Here is a 23,322-nt window from a genome sequence, read left to right on the forward strand (position 1 = left end):
TTTTTTCCTGCCTCTGCCCTGTTCATCCCAAGCTGGCAGTGTTTCTGCTGAGATGGCTGATTGGATCTACAAGTCACATGCCTAATCCTTTTAGCAACTGGTTCTCCAGCCACACACTTGGTGCCCTTTCCAGAGTACATCTCATATTTTGCAATATGGATAGGCTGAAAATTCTCAAAATCTTCATGTTCTAGTTCCTTTTTACTAACAATTCCTTCTTCAAATTCTCTTTCCTCTAGCATTTTACTATAAGCATTAAGGACAAATCAAGTTTCGCTTTTAACACTTGGCTTAGAAATTTCCTCAGTTAAATATCCCAGTTCATCACTTACAAGTTCTTTCCACCCAAGAGAACAAAATTCAGCCAAATTCTTTGCCACTTTATAAGATTTACCTTTATACCAATTTCCAACAACATATGCCTATCTTCCATCTGGCAGTGTGTGTGTGTTCACTTGTATCCGAATCTTTGTGACCCCATGGACTGTACCATCTGAGATCTCACCAAAACCACCTTTAACACTCCTACTTCTACCACAGGTTTCTTTGAGGCAATCTAGACTTTTTCTATCAAACCCCTACAAATCTTTTCAGCCTCTACTTGCTGCCCAATTCAAAGCCATTTCCGTGTTTTTTTTAGGTGTTTCTCATAATATCACTCCACTCCCCAGTACAGAAAGTTGCAGTTTCCTAGGGCTGTTGTAACAAAGTACCACAAACTGGGTGGCTCAGAACAACAAGAATTTCTTGTCTTGTGGTTCTGGGGGCCGGAAGTCCAAAATCAAGATGTCAGCCAGGTCATGCTCTTGTTGAAGGTGCTAGGAAGGGAAATGTTCCATGCCCCTCTCCTGGTTTCTGGTGGCCTCAGGCACCTCTTGTCCTATAGATGCATCCCTCCAATCACATGGTCATCTTTTCCTTGTGTGCCTCCGCATGGTCTCTTGAGTGTTTGTGCTTGTCTGTGTCTACACTTCTCTTTTTCATAAGAATGCCAGTCATATTGGTTTAGGGCCCAACTAATGACATTGTTTTAGCTTGATTATTTCTGGGAAGATCCTATTTCTAAATAAGGTCACAGTCAGAGACAGTGCGGTTTAAGACATTAACATATTTTCTTGGACGGACAAAACTTTATCCATACAGGTTCCTCGCAGATTCACATTCTGGCAGGGCTTACCCAGTGAAAGGAGGTGGCTGTAGTTTTCCAACATCACATCTTGGTACAGGCGCCTCTGAGCAGAGTCCAGATGCTGCCACTCCTCCCTGCTGAAGTCCACAGTCACGTCCTCAAAGGACACTGACACCTGTAAACAAACACCAAGGACACTGTCACCTCTAAACACAATCCCATTCAAGGTGACCAGGTCAGCATGGGAGGATAGGGGAAAGATAGAAAAATGCTTTTAGGATTTCTACCATAATACCCCATAGGCTATGCCTTTTAAATACCTACTTACACGTAATGTATAGAATAAAAATATGTACTTATAAATTTCTGCCATCCATTGTATATGTCTTTCATTTTAAAAAATTAATTTTCATTAGTTTTCTATAGTAGTATATAACTACTTATACATAATAGTGTGTATAGCTGATTCACTTTGCTGTACAGCAGAAACTAAAACACTGCAAAGCAAATATACTCCAATAAAAATAAATAAATAAAGTAAATAAAGTGATCAAAAGGGGAAAAATGATAATTTTGTCCAGGATTTGAAGTTTATCTTATTTAGTTCCTCATGTTAATGGGAAGTTAGTGTTTTATTGCTTTTTGAAGGAGGCATGTATGTTTGTGCTGGGTCTTTGTTCCTGTGTGTGGGCTTTCTCTAGTTGTGGCAAAGTGGGGGCTACTCTCTCGTTGTGGTGCAAGAGCTTTTCATTGCAGTGGTTTCTCTTGCTGCAGAGCACAGGCTATAGAGTGCACAGGCTTCAGTGGTTGGGGTTCACAGGCTCAGAAGTTGTGTCTCACGGGCTCTAGAGCAAGGGTTCAGTAGTTGTGGAGCACAGAGTCAGTTGAACATGCTCCCCTGCCTTGACTAGCAGACTATTAACCACTGGACCACCAGGGAAGTCCAGCATGTACACTTTTTTCTCACTTTACATAGTTCCCTGTACTACTGCTTTCATTTAGTCTTTAAAAATATAGGCATTTTCTCTTGATGCCCTTTTGTTTGATCAATTTTAATTCCACAGTTGTCAGAAAACACACTCTGTATGATTTCAACATATGGTCTATCTAGAAGAATGTTTCAGGTGTCCCTAGAAAAGAATGTATATTCAGCTACTGATAGGTTCAGTGTTCTCTATATTTAAATCAACTTGATTGAGTGTTGTTGAAATTTTATATCACTTTACTCATTTGTCTTCTACTTCTTCAACCAATTATTTGTTAACTTTTTGTTAAAAACTGAAACAGAGATGTTAAAAGTTTATATGGCTATGCAAAGGAACTAGAACACACAAAGCAAGGATTAGCACAGAAGATTTATACTATGTAATATTAAGACTTACTATAAAGCTACAATAATTCAGACAGAATGGTATTGATGTAAGTATAGACACATATATCAATGAAACAGAATAGAGGGTCCAGAAACAGATTTGCACACATATGGACAACTGTTTTTTGACTAAGGTGCCAAAGTGTTTCAATGCAGGAAAGGAAAGTCTTTTTTAAAAACGGTGCTGGAACAAATAGATATAATAAGTTTTGGAGGAAAACACAAACCATGATTCACACCTCACACCATATACAAAAATTAACTTACATGTTCTCACCAATTCACAAGCACACACACACACAAAGTAACTCTGTGTGGTGATGGATGTGTTAACTAACTTGACTGTGGTATAAAAACAGACATACAGATCAATGGGACAGAAGAGAAAGTCCAGAAATAAACCCACACATTTACGGTCAATTAATTTATAAGAAAGATGCCAAGAATATAAAATGGGGGAAAGGACAGTGTCTTCAATAAATGTTTGGGAAAACTGGACAGCCACATACAACAAAATGAAACTGGAACACTCTCTTACACCCCCATAAAAGTTAATTCAAAATGGATTAAAGACTTAACTATAAGACCAGAGACCACACAACTTCTAGATGAAAACATAGGTGGTAAGCTCCTTGATGTAAGTCTTGGAGATGAATTTTTGGATTTGACACCAAAAGCAAACGCAACAAAAACAAAAACAAACCGTGGGAATATGCCAAACTAAAAAGTTTATGCACAGCAAATGAAACCTTCCACAAAATGACAAGACAGCTTACTGACTGGGAAAAATATTTGCAAAGCCTATGTCTGATAAGGGCTTAATATCCAGAATATGTGGGGCTTCCCTGGTGACTCAGATAGTAAAGAATCTGCCTGCAATGCAGGAGACCCAGGTTTGATATCTGGGTTGGGAAAATCTCCTAGAGAAGGAAATGGCTACCCACTCCAGTATTCTTGCCTGGAGAATTCCATGGACAGAGAAGACTGGTGGACTACAGTCAATGGGGTTGCAAAGAGTGGGACATTACTGAGTGACTAACACAACAACAACAACATCCAAAATATGTAAAGAAATCATACAACTCAACAGCAAAAAAAAAAAAAAAAAAAAGATTAAAAAGCAGTAGAGGATCCGAATAGACATTTCTGTAAAGAAGACACACAAATGGCCAACAGGAGGTACATGTAAAGATGCTCAACATCACTAATTATCAGGAAATGCAAATCAAAACCACAGTGAGCTATCACCTCACACCTGTTAGAATGGCTATTATGAAGACAATAAATATCAAGTGTTAATGAGAACATAGAAAAAAACGGAACTCATGCACTGTCAGCAGAAATGTAAAATTAGGCTTACTGGGTGGTTCAGGGGTAAACAATCTGCCTGCAATGTGGGAGACCTGAGTTTGATCCCTGGGTCAGGAAGATCCATTGGAGGGGAAATGGCAATGCACTCCAGTATTCTTGCCTGGAGAATCCTCATAGACAGAGGAGCGTGGCGGGCTACAGTACAGTCCACAGGGTTGCAAAGAGTCGGACACGACTGAGCGACTTCACTTTCACTTTCTTTTAGGATTGACAGGTTTGATATCCTTGCAGTTCAAGGGACTCTCAAAGAGTCTTCTCCAGCGCCACAATTTGAAAGCATCAATTCTTCGGCACTCAGCTTTCTTTGTGGTTCAATTCTCATTTCCATACATGACTACTGGGAAAATCATAGCCTTGTCTATATGTACCTGATATATGTGGTCCACTGGAGGAGGCAATGGAAAACTAGTCCAGAATTCTTCCTATGAGAACCCAATGAACAGTACAAAGAGGCAAAAAGATGTGACCCTGGAAGATGAGACCCCCCCAAATCCATAGCCCCCTTTGCTACTGGGGAAGACTGGAGAAACAACTCCAGAAAGAATGAAGAGGCAGGCTGTGGATGTATCTGGTGGTGAAAGTAAAGAATGATGCTATAACAATATTGCATAGGAACCTGGAATGTTAGGTCCATGAATCAAGGTAAACTGGAAGTGGTTAAACAGGAGATGGCAAGAGTGAACATCGATATTTTAGCAATCAGGGAACTAAGATGGATCAGAATGGAAGAATTTAATTCATAAAATCATGACATCTACTACTGTAGGCAAGAATCCCTCAGAATAAATGGAGTAGCCCTCATAGTTAACAAGAGTTTGAAATGCAGTACTTGGGTACAATCTCAAAAACAACAGAAAGATCTCAGTTCGTTTCCAGGGCAAATGATTCAATCCAAGTCTATGCCCCAAACACTAATGCTGAAGAAGCTGAAGTTGAATGGTTCTATGAAGCCCTACAAGACCTTCTAGAACTAAAACCAAAAAAAATATGTCTTTTTTCATCACAGGGGGTTGGAATGCAAACGTAGGAAGTCAAGAGATACCTGGAGTAACAGGTAAATTTGGCTTTGGAGTACTGTCAGGAGCCGTGTTAGGCATTACTGACAAAATGGAGGCACGGCCCCAACCCCCTCTCCTCATCCCGCAGGCATGGTCCCGGGATGAAGGAGTTAGGTTTTTGTGATTCTGACTTGCTCTTTCCTTTCTTCAGTTGAGTTGGCTGGAAAGAATGTTAAGGTGCTTATTGTTCTTGAGAGAAGCATGAGAAAGCACAAAGCCTTCTGCAGTTGTGCCCAGAAAATAATCTATAAAGTAACCATTGACATTTGTTCAAGGATTTTTATAAAGAATGTTCCAGGATGAGCATGTAGGCCACAGCTTGAAGCCATGGGAAGGATTGTTATCTGAGACCTGTTTGTGAGGGGAATGTTTATGGCAAAGGAAGTTTGCTGAGCTTAGGGTTTAGGAATCATTAAGAATAGCTAGAAGCCTTTTTAGGAGATAGTGAGCTTAAGTTACTAGGGGCAAACAGGATTTAGAAAGATAAGAAATAAACTGAGGAATGTGGCATGAGTTACAATGTAATCACAAGTAAACAGGATTCTGAGCTAATCGCTGAAGCAGGAACTCTGTTTGAAGGGCAACAATGAGACAATCATCTGGGTGAGGGGGAACTGAAAATGTCAAACCTCTGACCAATGCTTTTGTCAAAGTATAAAAGAAGACCTGATGCTTGAAATAAACATGTAGTCCCGAACCTCCAGTCAGAGGCTACATCACCGGCTACATCATTCTTTGCTGACACCGCTCATCCCTTCAGGCTGATTCCCTGGCTGCTGGAGCTGGACTCCAGCAGAGTACAAACTGAAGCAGGACAAAGGCTATCAGAGTTTTCTCAAGAGAACACACTGGTCATGGCAAACACTCTCTTCCAGCAACACAAGAGCTGACTCTACACATGGACATCACCAGATGGTCAATACTGAAATCAGATTCATTATATTTGCAGCAAAAAATGGAGAAGCTCTATACAGTCCACAAAAACAAGACCTGGAGCTGACTGTGGCTCACATCATCAGCTCCTTATTGCAAAATTCAGGCTTAAACTGAAGAAAGTAGGGAAAACCATTAGGCCATTCAGGTATGACCTAAGTCAAATCCCTTATACAGTGGAGGTGATAAATAGATTCAAGGGATTAGATTTGGCAGACAGAGTGTCTGAAGAACAATAGACAGAGGTTTGTAACACTGTACAGGAGACAGTGACCAAACGTGAACGTGAACGTGAAGTCGCTCAGTCGTGTCCGACTCTTTGCGACCCCATGGACTGTAGCCTACCAGGCTCCTCTGTCCATGGGATTTTCCAGGCAATAGTACTGGAGTGGATTGCCATTTCCTTCTCCAAGGGATCTTCCCAACCCAGGGATCGAACCCGGGTCTCCTGCATCTTAGACAGACGCTTTACCGTCTGAGCCACCAGGGAAGTCAGTGACCAAAACTATCCCAAAGGAAATAAAAAATGCAAGAAGGCAAAGTGTTTGTCTAAGGAGACTTTACAAATAGTTGAGTTAAGAGAAGCAAAAGGCAAGGGAGAAAGGGAAAGATATACTCAACTGAATGCAGAGTTCCAGAGAATAACAAGGAGAGATAAGAGGGTCTTAAGTGAAAAATGCAAAGAAATAGAGGAAAACAATAGAATGGAAAAGACTAGATATCTCTTCAAGAAGATTGGAGATATCAAGAGAACATTTCATGCAAGGATGAGCATGATAAAGGACAAAAACAGTAAGGACCTAACAGAAGCAGAAGACATTCAGAAGAGGTGGCAAGAATACATACAAGAACTATACAAAAAAGGTCTTAATGACCCTGATAACCATGATCGTGTGGTCACTCACCTAGAGTCAGACATCCTGGAGTGTGAAGTCAAGTGGGCCTTAGAAAGCACTGCCATGAACAAAGCTAGTGGAGGTGATGGAATTCCAGCTGAGCTATTTCAAATCCTAAAAGATGATGCTGTGAAAGTGCTGCACTCAATATGCCAGCAAATTTGGAAAACTCAGCAGTGGCCACAGGACTGGAAAAGTAGGGCAATCCCAAAGAAGCGCAGTGCCAAAGAATGTTTAAACTACCATACAGTTGCACTCATTTCACATGCTAGCAAGATAATGCTCAAAATTCTTCAGGCTAGGCTTCAGCAGTATGTGAGCCTAGAACTTCCAGTTGCACAAGCTAGTCTTAGAAAAGGCAGAGGAACCAGATATAAAATTGCCAACATTCACTGGCTCATAGAGAAAGCAAGAGAATTCCAGAAAAACATATACTTCTGCTTCATTGACTACGCTAAAGCCTTTGACTGTGTGAATGACAATAAACTGTGGAAAATTCTTAAAGAGATGGGAATACCAGATCACCTCACTTGTCTCCTGAGAAACCTGTAGCAGGCTAGGCAGCAACAGTTAGAACTGGACATGGAACAACAGACTGATTCAAAATTGGGAAAGGAGTACAAGGCTGTATATCATCAAAAGTTTGTTAACTTTTGACTTCTTCACCTTTTGTCCACCACCCACTCTTGCCTCTGGCAACCACCAACTGTTCTCTGTATCTCTGAGCTGTTTGTCTTTGGTTTTTCTTAGTTCCACATAAAGTGAGATCATATGGAATTTTCTTTCTCTGTCTGACTTATTTCAAAAGAATCAATTCTTCAGCGCTCAGCCTTCTTTATGGTCCAACTCTCACATGTGTACATGACTACTGGAAAAACCATAGCTTTGACTATATGGACCTCTGTTGGGAAAGCAATGTCTCTGCTTTTTAATATGCTGTCTAGGTTTGTCATAGCTTTCCTTGCAAGGAGCAAGTGTCTTTTAATTTCATGGCTGCAGTCGCTGTCTACAGTGATTCTGGAGACCAAGAAAATAAAGTCTGCCACTGTTTCCCCATCTATTTGCCATGAAGTAATGGGACCATCCGGATGCCATGAGCCTAGTTTTCTGCATGTTGAGCTTTAAGCCAACTTTTTCACTCTCCTCTTTCACTTTCATCAAAAGGCTCTTTAGTTCTTCTTCACTTTCTGCCATAAGGGTAGTGTCATCTGCATATCTGAGGTTATTGATATTTCTCCCAGCAATCCTGATTCCAGCTTCTTCTTCCTCCAGCCCAGGGTTTCTCATGATGTACTCTGCACAGAAGTTAAATAAGCAGGGTGACAATATACAGCCTTGACGTACTCCTTTTCCTATTTGGAACCAGTCTGTTGTTCCATGTCCAGTTCTAACTGTTGCTTCCTGACCTGCATACAGATTTCTCAGGAGGCAAGTCAGGTGGTTTGGTATTCCTATCTCTTGAAGAATTTTCCAAAGTTTATCATGATCCACACAGTCAAAGGCTTTGGTATAGTCAGTAAAGCAGAAATAAATGTTTTTCTGGAACTCTCTTGCTTTTTTGATGATCCAGCAGATGATGTCAATTTGATCTCTGTTTCCTCTGCTTTTTCTAAAACCAGCTTGAACATCTGGAAGTTCACAGTTCACGTACTATTGAAGCTTGGCTTGGAGAATTTTGAGTATTACTTTACTAGCGTGTGAGATGAGTGCAACCGTGCGGTAGTTTGAGCATTCTTTGGCATTGCCTTTCTTTGGGACTGGAATGAAAACTGACCTTTTCCAGTCCTGTGGCCACTGCTGAGTTTTCCAAATCTGCTGGCATATTGAGTGCAGCACTTTCACAGCATCATCTTTCAGGATTTGAAATAGCTCAACTGGAATTCCATCACCTCCACTAGCTTTGTTCGTAGTGATGCTTCCTAAGGCCCACTTGACTTCACATTCCAGGATGTCTAAGTTTGCTAATCAACTGACCTTAAAACAAGGAGATTGTTTGGACTGTCTGGGTGGGGGTAATGTAAAGAGTCCTTAAAAGTGTGGGAGTGAGGTAGGAGAGAAATTTAGAGTGATGTAGCATGAGAAGAACCAACTGACTGTTGCTGGTATTAAAGATGAAGAGAATGATATCAAGGAATATGTGTGGCCTTTAAAAGTTAGAAAGAGCAGAGAAATTGATTTTTCCTTTGAGCCTTCAGAAAAGAACCCATCCAGGTTTCTCTGGTGGCTCAGTAGTAAAGAATCTGCTTGCAATGCAGGAGACAAGGTTTGATCCCTGATCTGGGAAGATCCCACATGCTGCAGAGCAACTAGGCCCATGTGCCACAACTACTGAGCCCATGCTCTAGAGCCTGGGAACCGCAAATACTGAGCCCATGTGCCGCATCTAAGGAAGCCCACACACCTGGAGTCTATCCTCTGCAACAAAAGAAGCCTCCACAATGAGAAGTCCACACACTGCAACGAAGAGTAGCCCCAAGTCGCCCCAACTAGAGAAAAGGCAACACACCAACGAAGACCCAGCACAGACAAAATAAATAAAATTAAAAAAAAATAGGAACCCATTCCTGCCAACATCTTGACTTCAGCCCAGTGAGATCCATTTAGGACTTCAGAACTACAAGATTTAAAATTTCTGTTGTTTTAAGCCACCAACTTTATGGCAGTTTGTTACAGCAGTAATAGAAAACTAACAGAGACAAATTAAGGAGATTTGAGTAAAAGTCTTTGGAATCAGTAGTGGAAATGTTGACCAAATTGTATGTTCAATATATGGTCCTTCACTTTATTGCCAGTCAATGAGGAGAACACTGACTTGATGGACATGAGTTTGAGCAAGCTCAGGGAGTTGGTGATGGACAGGGAAGTGTGGCAGTATATGGGATCGCAAAAAGTTGGACCTGACTGAGTGACTGAACTGAACTGAATGAGGAGGAACTGGAAAAATGATTACATACCAAGTACCATGAAGCAGGTTTAAAGACAGCTGCCTGAACAGTGTTATGGTTAGTCCTAATTCTTATCCAAGTGGGGGATTTCCTCACCAATCTTGTGTTCAGTCTCAAGTCCACCTTATGTGACAACTAGTACAGGCATTCCTCAGAGACACTGTGGGTATTCAAGATCACCAAAATAAAGTGAATATCGCAATAAAGTGAGACACATTTTTCGGTTTCCCAGTGATTATAAAAGTTACATTTATTATAACTGTATTCATATTGTAGTCTGTTAAGTGTTCAACAGCACTGTATCTTTAAAAACAATGTAAATTAATTACTTAAAAATACTTTATTCCTAAAGGTTGTTTAGTTGGTTTCTCTTGTTTCTTGAGGTAGGCTTGTATTGCTATGAACCTCCCTCTTAGCACTGCTTTTACTGAATCCCACAGGTTTTGGATTGTCGTGTTTTCATCTTTGTTTCTATGCATATTGTGATTTACTTTTTGATTTTTTCCATGATATGCTGGTTATTCAGAGGTGTGTGGTTTAGCCTCCATATGTTTGTGTTTTTTATAGTTTTTTTTCCTGTAGTTGACATCTAATCTTACTGCATTGTGATCAGAAAAGATGCTTGAAATTATTTCAATTTTTTAAAATTTACCAAAGCTAGATTTATGGCCCAGGATCTGATCTATCCTGGAAAATGTTCCGTGTGCTCTTGAGAAAAAGGTGAATTCCATTGATTTAGGGTGAAATACCCTGTAGATATCAATTAGGTCTAACTCCATTGTATCATTTAAAGCTTGTATTTCCTTGCTAATTTTCTGCTTGGTTGATCTATGCATAGGTGTGAGTGGGGTATTAAAGTCTCCCACTGTTACTGTATTACTGTTAATTTCCCCTTTCAAACTTGCTAGCATTTGGCTTATGTATTGAGGTGCTCCTATGTTGGGTGCATATATATTTATAATTGTTATTTCTTCTTCTTGGATTGATCCTTTGATCATTATGTAGTGTCCTTCTTTGTCTCTTAACATGGTTTTTATTTCAAAGTCTATTTTATCTGATATGAGTATTGCTACTCTGGCTTTCTTTTGGTCTCCATTTGCATGAAATATCTTTTTCCAGCCCCTCACTTTCAGTCTGTATGTGTCCCTTGTTTTGAGGTGGGTCTCTTGTAGACAGCATATATAAGGGTCTTGTTTTTGTATCCATTCAGCCAGTCTTTGTCTTTTGGCTGAAGTATTTAACCTACTTACATTTAAGGTAATAATTGATAAGTATGATCCCGTTATCATTTACTTTGTTGTTTTGGGTTAATTTAAATGAATCTCTTCTGTGTTTCCTGTCTAGAGAAGATACTTTAGCATTTGTTGAAGAGCTGGTTTTGTGGTGCTGAATTCTCTCAGCTTTTGCTTGTCTGTAAAGCTTTTGATTTCTCCTTCATATCTGAATGAGATCCTTGCTGAGTAGAGTCATCTTGCTTGTAGGCTCTTTCATCACTTTAAGTATGTCCTGCCATTCCCTTCTGGCCTGAACAGTTTCTATTGAAAGATCATCTGTTATCCTTACGGGGATTCCCCTTGTGTGTTATTGTTGCTTTTCCCCTGCTGCTTTTAATGTTTGCTCTTTGTGTTTAACTTTTGTTAGTTCGATTAATAAGGGTCTTGGGGTGTTTTGCCTTGGGTTTATCCTGTTTGGGACTGACTGGGTTTCTTGGACTTGGGTGGCTATTTCCTCCCCCATTTTAGCAAAGTTTTCGACTATTATCTCCTCAAGTATTTTCTCATGCTCTTTCTTTTTGTCTTCTTCTGGGACACCTATGATTCAAATGTTGGAGCACTTAACATTGTCCCAGAGGTCTCTCAGACTGTCCTCATTTCTTTTAATTCTTTTTTCTTTTTTTCCCTCTCTGCTTCATTTATTTTCACCATTCTATCTTCCATAGCTAGGACACAGAAGCAATCTAGATGTCCACCAGCAGAAGAATGGATAAGGTAGCTGTGGTACATATATACAATGGAATACTACTCAGTTATAATGCATTTGAGTCAGTTCTAATGAAGTGGATGAAACTGGAGCCTATTATACAGAGTGAAGTAAGTCAGGAAGAAAAACACCAATACAGTATATTAACACATGTATATGGAATTTAGAAAGATGGTAACGATGACCCTATATGCAAGGCAGCAAAAGAGACACAAGTGTAAAGAACAGACTTTTGAACTATGTGGGAGAAGGCACGGGTGGGATGATATGACAGAATATTATCGAAACATGTACATTACCATACGTAATAGAGATGACCAGTGCAAATTCATTGCATGAAACACGGCACTGAAAGCCAGTGCTCTGGGACAACCCAGAGGGATGGGGTGGGGAGTGAGGTGGGAGGGGTGTTCATGATGGGGGGACACATGTGTACCTGTGGCTGATTCATGTCGATGTGTGGCAAAAATCACCACAATATTGTAAAGTAATTATCTTCCAATTAAAATAAATTAATTTAAAAAAAGAAAAGAAAATACTTTACTCCTAAAGGGTTTCCCAGGTAAAGAATCTGCCTCCCAGTGCAGGAGATATAAGAGACAATGGGTCAGGAAGACCCCCTGGAGAAGTAAATGGCAACCCACGCCAGTATTCTGCCTGGAAAACCCCATGGACAGAGGAGTCTTGTGGGTTACAATCCAAGGGATAGCAAAGAGTTGAACATTGGGCATAGCACAGCACTTATTCCTAAAAGATGCTAACCCTTATCTGGGCCTTTGGTGAGTCACAATCATTTTGCTGATGGAGGGTCTTGCCTTGATGTTGATGGGTGCTGACTAATCAGGATGGTGGTTCCTGAAGGTTGGGGTGGCTGTGGCAATTTCTTAAAATAAGACACAAATGAAGTTTGCCTCACTGACCCTTCCTTTCATGAACAACTTTTCTGCAGCATCTGATGTTGTCTGACACCTTTTACTCATAATAGAACTTTCAAAATATGAGTTAATCCTCTTAAAACTCTGCCACTGTTTATCAACTAACTTTATGTCATACACTAAACCTTTTGTTGTCATTTCAACAATCTTCACAGCATCTTCACTGGGAGTAGATTCTATCTCAAGAAACCACTTTCTTTCCAAACACATAAGAAGCAACTCCTCATCTATTCAAGTTTCACAATGAGATTGCAACAGTTCAGTCACATCTTCAGGCTCTACTTCAAATTCTAATTCTCTTTCTATTTCTAATATCTGCAGTTACTTCCTTCAGTGAAGTCCTGAAACCCTCAAAGTCAACCATGATGTTTGGAATCCACATCTTCCCAACTCCAGTTAATGTTCATGTTTTGACTCCTCCTCCCATGAGTCATGAATGCTTTTAATGACATCTAGAATGGTGAATCCTTTTCAGAAGATTTTCAATTGCCTTTGCCCAGATCTATCCAAGAAATCACTACCTATAGCAGCTAAAGCATTATGAGATGCATTTCTTTTTTATTTATTTACTTATTTTAATATGAATTTATTTAATTGGAGGCTAATTACTTTACAATATTGTATTGATTTTGCCATACATCAACATAAATCTGCCACGGGTATACACGTGTTCCCCATCCTGAACCCCCCTCCCACCTCCCTCCCCATCCCATCCCTCTGGGTCATCCCAGTGCACCCACCCCGAGCATCCAGTATCATGCATTGAACCTGGACTGGTGATTCGTTTCACATATGATATTATATATGTTTCAATGCCATGTATTTCTTAAATAATAAGACTTAAGCTGAAATTCAGAGAAGGCGATGGCACCCCACTCCAGTACTCTTGCCTGGAAAATCCCATGGACGGAGGAGTCTGGTAGGCTGCAGCCCATGGGGTCGCTAAGAGTCGGACACGACTGAGCGACTTCACTTTCACTTTTCACTTTCATGCATTGGAGAAGGAAATGGCAACCCACTCCAGTGTTCTTGCCTGGAGAATCCCAGGGACGGGGGAGCCTGGTGGGCTGCCGTCTACGGGGTCACACAGATTAGGACACGACTGAAGTGACTTAGCAGCAGCAAGCTGAAATTACTCCTTGATCCATGGGTTATAGAACTACTATTGTGCTAGCAGGCACAAAAACATTAATCTCATTGTACATCTCCATTCCAAATCCTAAAAGATAATGCTGTTAAAGTGCTGCACTTCGTATGCCTGCAAATATGGAAAACTGTAGTGGCCACAGGACTGGAAAAGGTCAGTTTTCATTTCAATCCCAAAGAAGGGCAATGTCAAAGAATGTCCAGACTACAGTACAATTGCATTCAACTCACATGCTATCAAACTAATGCTCAAAATTCTCCAAGCCAGGCTTCAACAGTATGTGAACTGAGAACTTCCAGAAGTTCAAGATAGATTTAGAAAACGCAGAATAATCAGAGATTAAATTGCCAACATCTGTTGTATCATCGAAAAAGCAAGAGAATTCCAGAAAAACATCTACTTCTGCTTCATGGACTATGCTAAAGCCTTTGACTGTGTGGATCACAACAAATTGGAAAATTCCTAAAGAGACAGGAATACCAGACCACCTTAGCTGCCTCCTGAGAAACCTGTATGCAGGCCAAGAAGCAACAGGTAGAACTGGACATGGAACAACGGACTGGTTGTAAATTGGGAAAGGAGTACATCAAGGCTGTATATTGTCACCCTGATTATTTAAGTTATATGCAGAGTACATCATGTGAAATGCTGGGCTGGATGAAGCACAAGCTGGAAAGAAGATTGCTGGGAGAAATATCAATAACCTCAGATATGCAGATGACACCACCCTTATGGCAGAAACCAAAGAGGAACTAAAGAGCCTCTTGATGAAGGTGAAAGAGAAGAGTGAAAAAGCTGGCTTAAATCTCAACATTCAAAAAACAAAGATCATAGTATCCAGTCCCATGGGCTACATGGGAAAACAATGAAAACGGTGACAGACATTATTTTCTTGGGCTCCAAAATCACTGCAGATGATGACTGCAGCCACGAAATTAAAAGACTCTTGCTCTTTGAAAGGAAAGCTATGACAAACCTAGACAGCATATTAAAAAGCAGAGACATTACTTTGCCTACAAAGGTCTGTCTAGTCAAAGCTATGGTTTTTCCTGTAGTCATGTATGGATGTGAGAGTTGAACCATAAAGAAGGCTGAGCACCAAAGAATTGATGCTTTTGAGTCAAAGACTCTTGCGAGTCCCTGGGGCTGCAAGGACATCAAACTAGTCAATCCTAAAGGAAATCCATCCTGAATATTCATTAGAAGGGCTGATGCTGAAGCCGAAGCTGCAATACTTTCACCACCTGATGTGAAGAGCCGATTCATTAGAAAAGACCCTGATGCTGGGAAAAATTGAAGGTAGGATGGGAAGGGGATGATAGAGGATGAGATGGTTAGATGTCTATCACTGATTCAATGGACATGAATTTGAACAAGCTCTGGGAGATAGTGAAGGACAGGGAAGCCTGGCGTGCTGCAGTCTATGGGGTCACAAAGAGTCAGACACAACTGAGCAACTGAGCAAGAACAACAACATCTCCATTATAGCTTTTGTGTACTGCTACATTGCCAGTGAGTAGTAATATTACGAAAACAATCTTTTCTGAGCAATAGTTCTCAACAGTGGACTTACAATATTCAGTAAACCATGTTGTAAACAGATGTGCTGCCATCCAGGTTTTGTTGTTCCACCTACAGAGGACAGGCAGAGTAGATTTACCATAATTCTTAAGAGCACTAGGATTTTCAGAATGGTCAGTGAGCACTGGCTTCTTCTTAAAGTTACTAGCTGCATTATCCCCTAAAAAAGAGCCAGCCTGTCCTGAGAATCTTTGAAGTCAGGCATTTCTCTCCAACTATCAAAGTCCTAGATGGTGTTTTCCTCTGATATAAAGCTGTTTCATGTACAGTGAAAAACTGCTGTTTGGTGTAGCCATCTTTATTAGTTATTCTAACTAGATCTTCTGGATAAGTTGCTGCAGCTTCTATATTAGCACTTGCTTCTTCATCTTGCGCTTTTATGTTCCAGAGACAGCTTTCCTTAACCCTCATGATCCAACCTCTGCTAGTTTCAAACTTTTCTTCTGCAGCTTCCTTCACTTCTCTCAGGCTTCACAGACCTGAAAAGAGTTACAGCCTTGCTCTGGATTAAGCTTTGGCTTAAGGGAATGTTGTGGTTGGTTTGATCTATCCAGACCACTAAAAGCTTCTCCGTATCAGCTATAAGGCTGTTTCTTTCTTATCACTTATGTGTTCACTGGAACAGCACTTTGAATTTCCTTCAAGAACTTTTCATTTGCATTTACAACTTCACTAACTGGTACAAGAGGCCTGGCTTTCAGCCTACCTCAACTTCTGATGCACCTTCCTCACTAAGTTTAATCATTTCTAGCTTTTGTTTTAAAGTGAGAGACTCTCCCTTTCAATTGAACACTTAAGAGGCAACTATAAGTTTATCAACTGGCCTAATTTCAATATTATTATGTCTCAGGGAAAGAGAGGCCTGAGGAGAGGGAGAGAGACAGGAAGCAGGGCAGTCTGAACACATATTTATCATCTAAGTTTGCAATCCTAGACTCATGGATTGATAGTAACATCAAAGATCACTGGTTATAGATCATCAAAACAATTATAATAATAATGAAAAAGTTTGGAATATTGCAAAAATTACTGTAATGTGACACAGAGAGGAAATGCTATTGGAAAAATGGTGCCAGCAGACTCACGGAATGCCGGGTTGCCCACAAACCTTCCATTTGTTAAAAAAATAAATAAATAAAACACAATACAGAAGCAGACACAGAATGCAAACTTAATGGCTACCAAAGTGGGCAGGGTTAACTGGGAGTATGGGATTAAGAGATGCACATACCATACCTAAAATAGATAAACAACAAGCACGTACTATATAGCATAGGGAAATATATTCAATATCTTGCAATAAACTATGATAGAAAAGAACTGAAAAAAAGAAAAAGCTCAAGATATCTGTAAAGCACAATAAAACAAAGCACAATTAAAATGAAGGATGCTTGTACTAAGAGTTGGGGAAGGTCAGAAATGGTTCACAACACTTACTCAGAGAATAGTTTCAGAGGTGAGCATCCATACACAGGGCAGGGGGACAGAAACTCATGACCAGTATGAGCAGAAGCCAGGCACATGGTTACAGCTTTGGCTGGATGGTTGAGCGAGGAAGGAGCAGGAGGGGCTGTGACGCTTGTTGCAAAAGAATGGGAAGAACTGAAACGTCTTATGGCTCAGTCCCTCTACAGTCTATCATGCCTACCTCAGATCCACTGAGAGAACACACCAAAGGACTCAAGAGGTTTTCTGCAGTAGATCCTGCATGCTATAATTTCAGTTTCTTGGGGAGATTTCACCAAGACAAACTTCTGGATGAAACCACAGATGAGGCTGTGACTGGCATCTGGGCTCTTACTGTCCCATACTGGATCTATAACGCTGATGAAGACGACCTACTGCCAAGTGAGAAACTGACCCAAAAAATTCTAGACAAATTTTTTTTAATTTTAATTTGTTTTTAATTGAAGGATAATTGCTTTACAGAATTTTGTTGTTTTCTGGTAAATATCAACATGAATCAGCCATAGATGAACATATATCCCCTCTCCCTTGAACTTCCCACCCATTTTCCCTTTTGAGATCAGCCCCACTGCCCTGAAAAATTTCCGTAGACACTTTATCTTAAAAGTGAGTAAAACTTAAGATACAGTATTACAGATGTGTTTCAGGATGTGTTACTCCCAAATATGCACCTTGTTATATTGAATACTTTAAAACGAAGGACTTTGAGAGGTCACTCTGACCTTTCCCCCTGCCCTTCTTCCCTGAAACAGGTCATTAAACCTTCATGTGAAAGGTTCCCTGCTTACACTGAGAGGAAAGGAGCATCCTTATCTCAGAAAACCAAAGGGACCCTAAGAAACAGTTTGTGCTAAGTCTCTCCCAGTTAACTAAACTTCCCTCACACTCTCTGACTTACCATATTCCTCCACAACCATCCAGTCTTCACCAAACCCAGCCCAGAACTCCTGAAGTCTAACTGTTTCTTTGTGTCTTCCTTTCCTTATGAAGGCTCCCGTGTCATGTAAAACTTACAAACAAATGTGTATGGTTTTCTCCATTAATCTGTCTCTGTCAGTTTAATTTTTAGATCCTGCCAGGGACCCTAAGAAGGTGGAAAAAAACTTTTTCCTCTCCCACTATCATGAAAATGGGTAGCAAATGCCCCAAACTGAAGTGAACATCTTTAAAGATTGCCATTGCACTAGTTCCCCTTCATGGATCACAGCCTTGAGAGTCCCTTGGACTGCAAGGAAATCAAACTAGTCAATCCTAAAACAAGTCAACCCTGAATACTCATTGGAAGGACTGATGCTGAAGCTCCAATACTTTGGATACCTGATGTGAACTGTTGACTCACTAAAAAAAGACCCTGATGATGAAAAGATTGAAGGCAGGAAGAGAGGGGAATGACAGAGGATGAGACGGTTAGATTGTATCACCAACTCAATGAACATGAATTTGAGCAAACTCTGGGATATAGTGGAGGACAGAGGAGCCTGGCGTGCTGCAATCTATGGAGTCACAAAGAGTGGGACATGCCTAGTGACTGAACAACAGCAACAACTGCACTAGTAATGCCTAAGCTAACCAATGTGTACGACTAGAAAGCAATATGGCCATGGCTACAGAATCAAGAGATCAAATTGCCAAAATCTGATGGATCATCGAAAAAGCAAGAAAGTTCCAGAAAAACATCTATATCTGCTTTACTGACTATGCCAAAGCCTCTGACTGTGTGAATCACAATAAACTGTGGAAAATTCTGAAAGAGATGGGAAGACCAGACCACCTGACCTGCCTCTTGAGAAACTTGTATGCAGGTCAGGAAGCAACAGTTAGAACTGGACATGGAACAACAGACTGGTTCCAAATAGGAAAAGGAGTACGGCAAGGCTGTATATTGTCACCCTGCTTATTTAACTTCTATGTAGAGTACATCATGAGAAACGCTGGGCTCGATGAAGCACAAGCTGGATCAAGATTGCCGGGAGAAATATCAATAACCTCAGATATGCAGATGACACCACCCTTATGGCAGAAAGTGAAGAACTAAACAGCCTCTTGATGAAAGTGAAAGAGGAGAGTGAAAAAGTTGGCTTAAAGCTCAACATGCAGAAAACTAGGATCATGGCATCCAGTCTCATCAGTTCATGGGAAATAGATGGGGAAACAGTACAGTGGCTGACTTTATTTTTCTGGGCTCCAAAATCACTGCAGATGGTGACTGCAGCCATGAAATTAAAAGATGTTTGCTCCTTGGAAGGAAAGTTATGACCAATCTAGACACCATATTGAAAAGCAGAGACATTACTTTGTCAACAAAGGTCCATCTAGTCAAGGCTATGGTTTTTCCAGTGGTCATGTATGGGTGTGAGAGTTGGACTGTGAAGAAAGCTGAGCACCAAAGAATTGATGCTTTTGAACTGTGGTGTTGGAGAAGACTCTTGAGAGTCCCTTGGACTGCAAGGAGATCCAACCAGTCCATCCTAAAGGAAATCAATCCTGAATATTCACTGGAAGGACTGATATTGAAGCTGAAACTCCAATACTTTGGCCACCTGATGCGAAGAGCTGGCTCATTTGAAAAGACCCTGATGCTGGGAAAGATTGAGGGCAGGAGGAGAAGGGGACGACAGAGGATGAGATGGTTAGATGGCACCGACTCAGTGGACATGGGTTTGGGTGAACTCCGGGATTTGGTGATGGACAGGGAGGCCTGGTGTGCTGCGATTAATGGGGTCACAAAGAGTCGGACATGACTGAGCGACTGAACTGAACAGAATCAAGGCATCCTCAAATCTGAAAGAGATGGCATCAGTCACAAGGACCTTGCCATCTGATACAGAGCTCTGGGCATACTGAAAACAAGAGATCCTTTGGTTGAGGCCCAAGCAGCTGTTTCATTGTTGTAAACTAAACATAAAGATGTGCCTTCTGGCCTGTAGCCTCCCTCTCACTCCACACCTTGTCCCTCCCTTCCCTTGTATTCTGATATTGACCGCTTTGAAGAAATTATAGGGGTGGAGCAGGGGGGTCCCTGTTCCCAAAAGGGACCAAAGGCCATGCACGCCCCCTCTGAGTATGCTGGAGAACTTTGGAGAAGGGAGAGATCAGACTTTTAAGGCTCTGTTGGATACAGGTACCTAAGACCATTTTATCGGATCTCAAGAGAATGAGGGAGCACCCAGATTCAGTTCATGGGGTTTAGGTACAGATAAGTGAAAAGTGTCCCTGGGGGTTGAGGTGGGCTGTTAAGCCATTTCAATGTACAACTGACCCTTGATCAACATTGGTTTGAGCCACACTGGCCCACTTACACATGGATTATTTTCAAAAAATCTATTGAAAAAAATTCTTGGGATTTGCAACTATTTATTTGAAAAACTCACAGATGAACCGTGTAGCCTATAAATATCAAAATGTTTAGAAACTGTTAGGTATGTCCTGAATTCATCAAGTATGTGTAGATAATAGTCTCTTTTGCTATTTACTATCATAAAATGTATGCAAATCTATTATGCTGCTAAGTCACTTCAGTCATGTCCAACTCTGTGCGACCCCATCCCTGGGATGGCTCCCCTGTCCCTGGGATTCTCCAGGCAGGAACACTGGAGTGGGTTGCCATTTCCTTCTCCAATGCATGAAAGTGAAAGTGAAGTTGCTTAGTCGTGTCCGACTCTTCATGACCCCATGGACTGCAGCCTACCAGGCTCCTCCGCCCATGGGATTTTCCAGGCAAGAGTACTGGAGTGGGGTGCCATTGCCTTCTTCAAAATCTATTATAAAAAGGTTCAATTTATCAAAACTTATGCACACAGTTACAATAATACATGCCGCTGTTCACAGTCAAGAGAAATGTAAGCATATGGGAAAAGTCAGCAATAAATTATAACTGCATAAATTCAACTGTCATCCATACTGTACAACTGCAATCACTTCATACCCACCTCCTTTTGCAATTTCAATGAGCTCAAGTGATGCAGGTATCTGCTTAAAACACCATGTGATATTAATCATTTCTGTGTGAGCAGTTTGTTTCTCCAACAAATTGTGTATTGAAGTAACAAGTCATCTTCTGTGGTCCTCATGTATTTTTCATCGTGCTTAGTGCAATACTGTAAACCTTGAATAACACCATGAACCAAACCAAACCACTAGTGATGCTGGAAGTGCTCCCAAGAAGCAGAGAAAAGCCATCGCATTACAACAAAAAGTTGAATTGTTTGATATGTGCTATAGGTTGAGGTCTGCAGCTGTGGTTGCCCACCATCTCAAGACAACTAAATCCAGCAATAAGGACTACTGCGTTTTTTTTTTAAAAAAAGAAACGGATGAAGCTGTCACCGCGGCTATACCAACAGGCATGAAAACCTTGCACTTTTTATGAAACACCTTATCTCATCTTGAAAATGCAGCTTTAATGTAGATGCAGGATTGCTCTGAGAAAGGCATACCAAAAGCTTCTCTATATGATTCAAGGAAAAGCAAAGTCTTTCTACAACAACCTAAAGCAAAAGGAAGGTGAAGAATCTAAAGCTGGAGAATGTAATGTCAGTACAGAAAGGTCTGACAATTTTAAGAAAGAGGTTTGTTTGGCTTTTAAAATGTCAAGAGAAGCAGCTTGTACCCACCAGGGGGCAGCAGATGAGTTCCAGGTATGTAGAAGAATCATTGAGGAGAGGGGTATCTGCCTGAAGAGGTTTTGAATAGACAAAAGTGCCCTATTCTGCCGGAAATATGTGAAAAAAGACATTTATTAGTAAGGAAGACAAGCAAGCACCAGGATTGAAGGCAGGGATGTCAGGATTGACTGACGGATGCTCAGTCATGTCTGATTCTTTGCAGTCCCATGGACTGTGTAGTCCAAGGAATTCTCCAGGCCAGAACACTGGAGTGAGTAGCCTTTCCCTTCTCCAGGGGATCTTCCCAACCCAGGGATCGAACCCAGGTCTCCTGCATTGCAGGTGGATTCTTTACCAACTGAGCTATCAGGGAAGCCTTAAAATGTCAAGATAAGAGGAGAAGCAGCTTGTACCCACCAGGCGGCAGCAGATGAGTTCCAGATACCATGTAGAAAAATCACTGAGGAGAGGGATACCTGCCTGAACAGCTTTTGAATACAGACAAACGTGCCCTATTCTGGGGAAAAAATTTCAGAAAAGACATTTATTAGTAAGGAAGAGAAGCAAGCACCAGGGTTTAAGGCAGAAATGGATATGCTAACGCTACTGTTTTGTTCAAAAGGAGCTGAGTTTATGAACAGGACTGCCCTTATCTATAACGATGCTAATCCTGAGACCTGAGTGTGTTAGTCTCAACTCTTTGAGATCCCATGGACTCTAGTCCTCCAGGCTCCTCTGTCCATGGGATTCTCCAGGTAAGCATATTGGAGTGGGTTGCCATTTCCTTCCACAGGGGATCTTCCTGACCCAGGGATCTAACCCGTGTCTCCTGCATTGCAGGCAGATTTTTTTACCATTTTAGCCACCAGGGAAGCCTTGATGGGAAAAGATAAACACCAGCTGCCAGTCTTTTGATTGTACAGCAAGAAGGCCTGAAGAATCAGAACTCTTTTCCTGGATTGGTTCCATCGATGCTTTGTCTCTGAGATAAAGAAGTACCTTTTCAGTAAGAGACTGTCTTTTAAAGTTCTTTTGACCTTGGACAATATACCCTGGCCACCCAGAATCCCAGGTGTTAAACTTGAAGGCATTAAAGTAATTCAAGTGCCCCCAAACAATCTATCTGTATTTCAGCCTCTAAATCAGGTGGTCATAAGGACTTTTAAGGCTCATTACGCACAGTCCTCTATGGAAATGATTGTCAACACTATGGAAGAGAACTCCAATAGAGAGGACATCTTTAAAGTCTGAAAGGATTACATTATTGAAGATGCCATTGTTGTTATAGAAAAAGCCACAAAAGCCATCAAGCCCAAAACAGTAAAATCCTGCTGGAGAAAACTGTGCAGATGTTGTGTATGACTTCACAGGATTTATGACAGAGCCCATCAAGGAAATCAGGAAGTTGTGGATGTGGCAAAAAAAGAAGGGGGGGCAGGGGATAAGGGTTTCAAGATATGCATCTTGGAGAAATTCAAGTTCTAATAGACACCACACCAGAGGAATTCACAGAAGACTACCTGATGGAGATGAGTGCCTACTTCCCAACCAGTGCCTGACAATGAGGAGGAAGAAGATGAGAAGACGTAGAAGAAGCAGAGTTAGAAAACAAACTGGAGGGGGTGGTCCTAAGATGGCAGAGGAATAAGACGGGGAGACCACTTTCTCTCTCACAAATTCATCAAAAGAACATTTGAACGCTGAGTAAATTCCACAAAACAACTTCTGATTGCTGGCAGAGGACATCAGGCACCCAGAAAAGCAGCCCATTGTCTTCAAAAGGAGGTAGGAAAAAATATAAAAGATAAAAAGAGAGACAAAAGAGGTAGGGACGGAGATCCGTCCCAGGAAGCGAGTCTTAAAAAAGAGAGAAGTTTCCAAACACCAGGAAACACTCTCACTGA

General features: G+C 41.0%; 1 protein-coding gene and 1 non-coding gene across 7 annotated transcripts in view; both read right to left on the reverse strand.

The window, feature by feature from the left end:
* Positions 1-23,322, reverse strand: part of ZNF81 (zinc finger protein 81) — a 141,779-nt gene that overhangs the window by 71,309 nt on the left and 47,148 nt on the right. For all 6 annotated transcript variants that reach the window (XM_045164456.1, XM_045164455.1, XM_045164457.1 and 3 more), the window contains exon 3: positions 1,178-1,304. In XM_045164456.1, the coding sequence (XP_045020391.1) occupies positions 1,178-1,304 (127 nt within the window). The remainder of the gene's footprint in view (positions 1-1,177; positions 1,305-23,322) is intronic.
* On the reverse strand, positions 6,282-6,353 carry TRNAL-AAG. The gene has a single exon. It is a non-coding gene; the product is annotated as a tRNA-Leu (tRNA).

Source organism: Bubalus bubalis, chromosome X (genome assembly GCF_019923935.1).
Source record: "Bubalus bubalis isolate 160015118507 breed Murrah chromosome X, NDDB_SH_1, whole genome shotgun sequence".
Classification (NCBI taxonomy): Eukaryota; Metazoa; Chordata; class Mammalia; order Artiodactyla; family Bovidae; genus Bubalus; species Bubalus bubalis.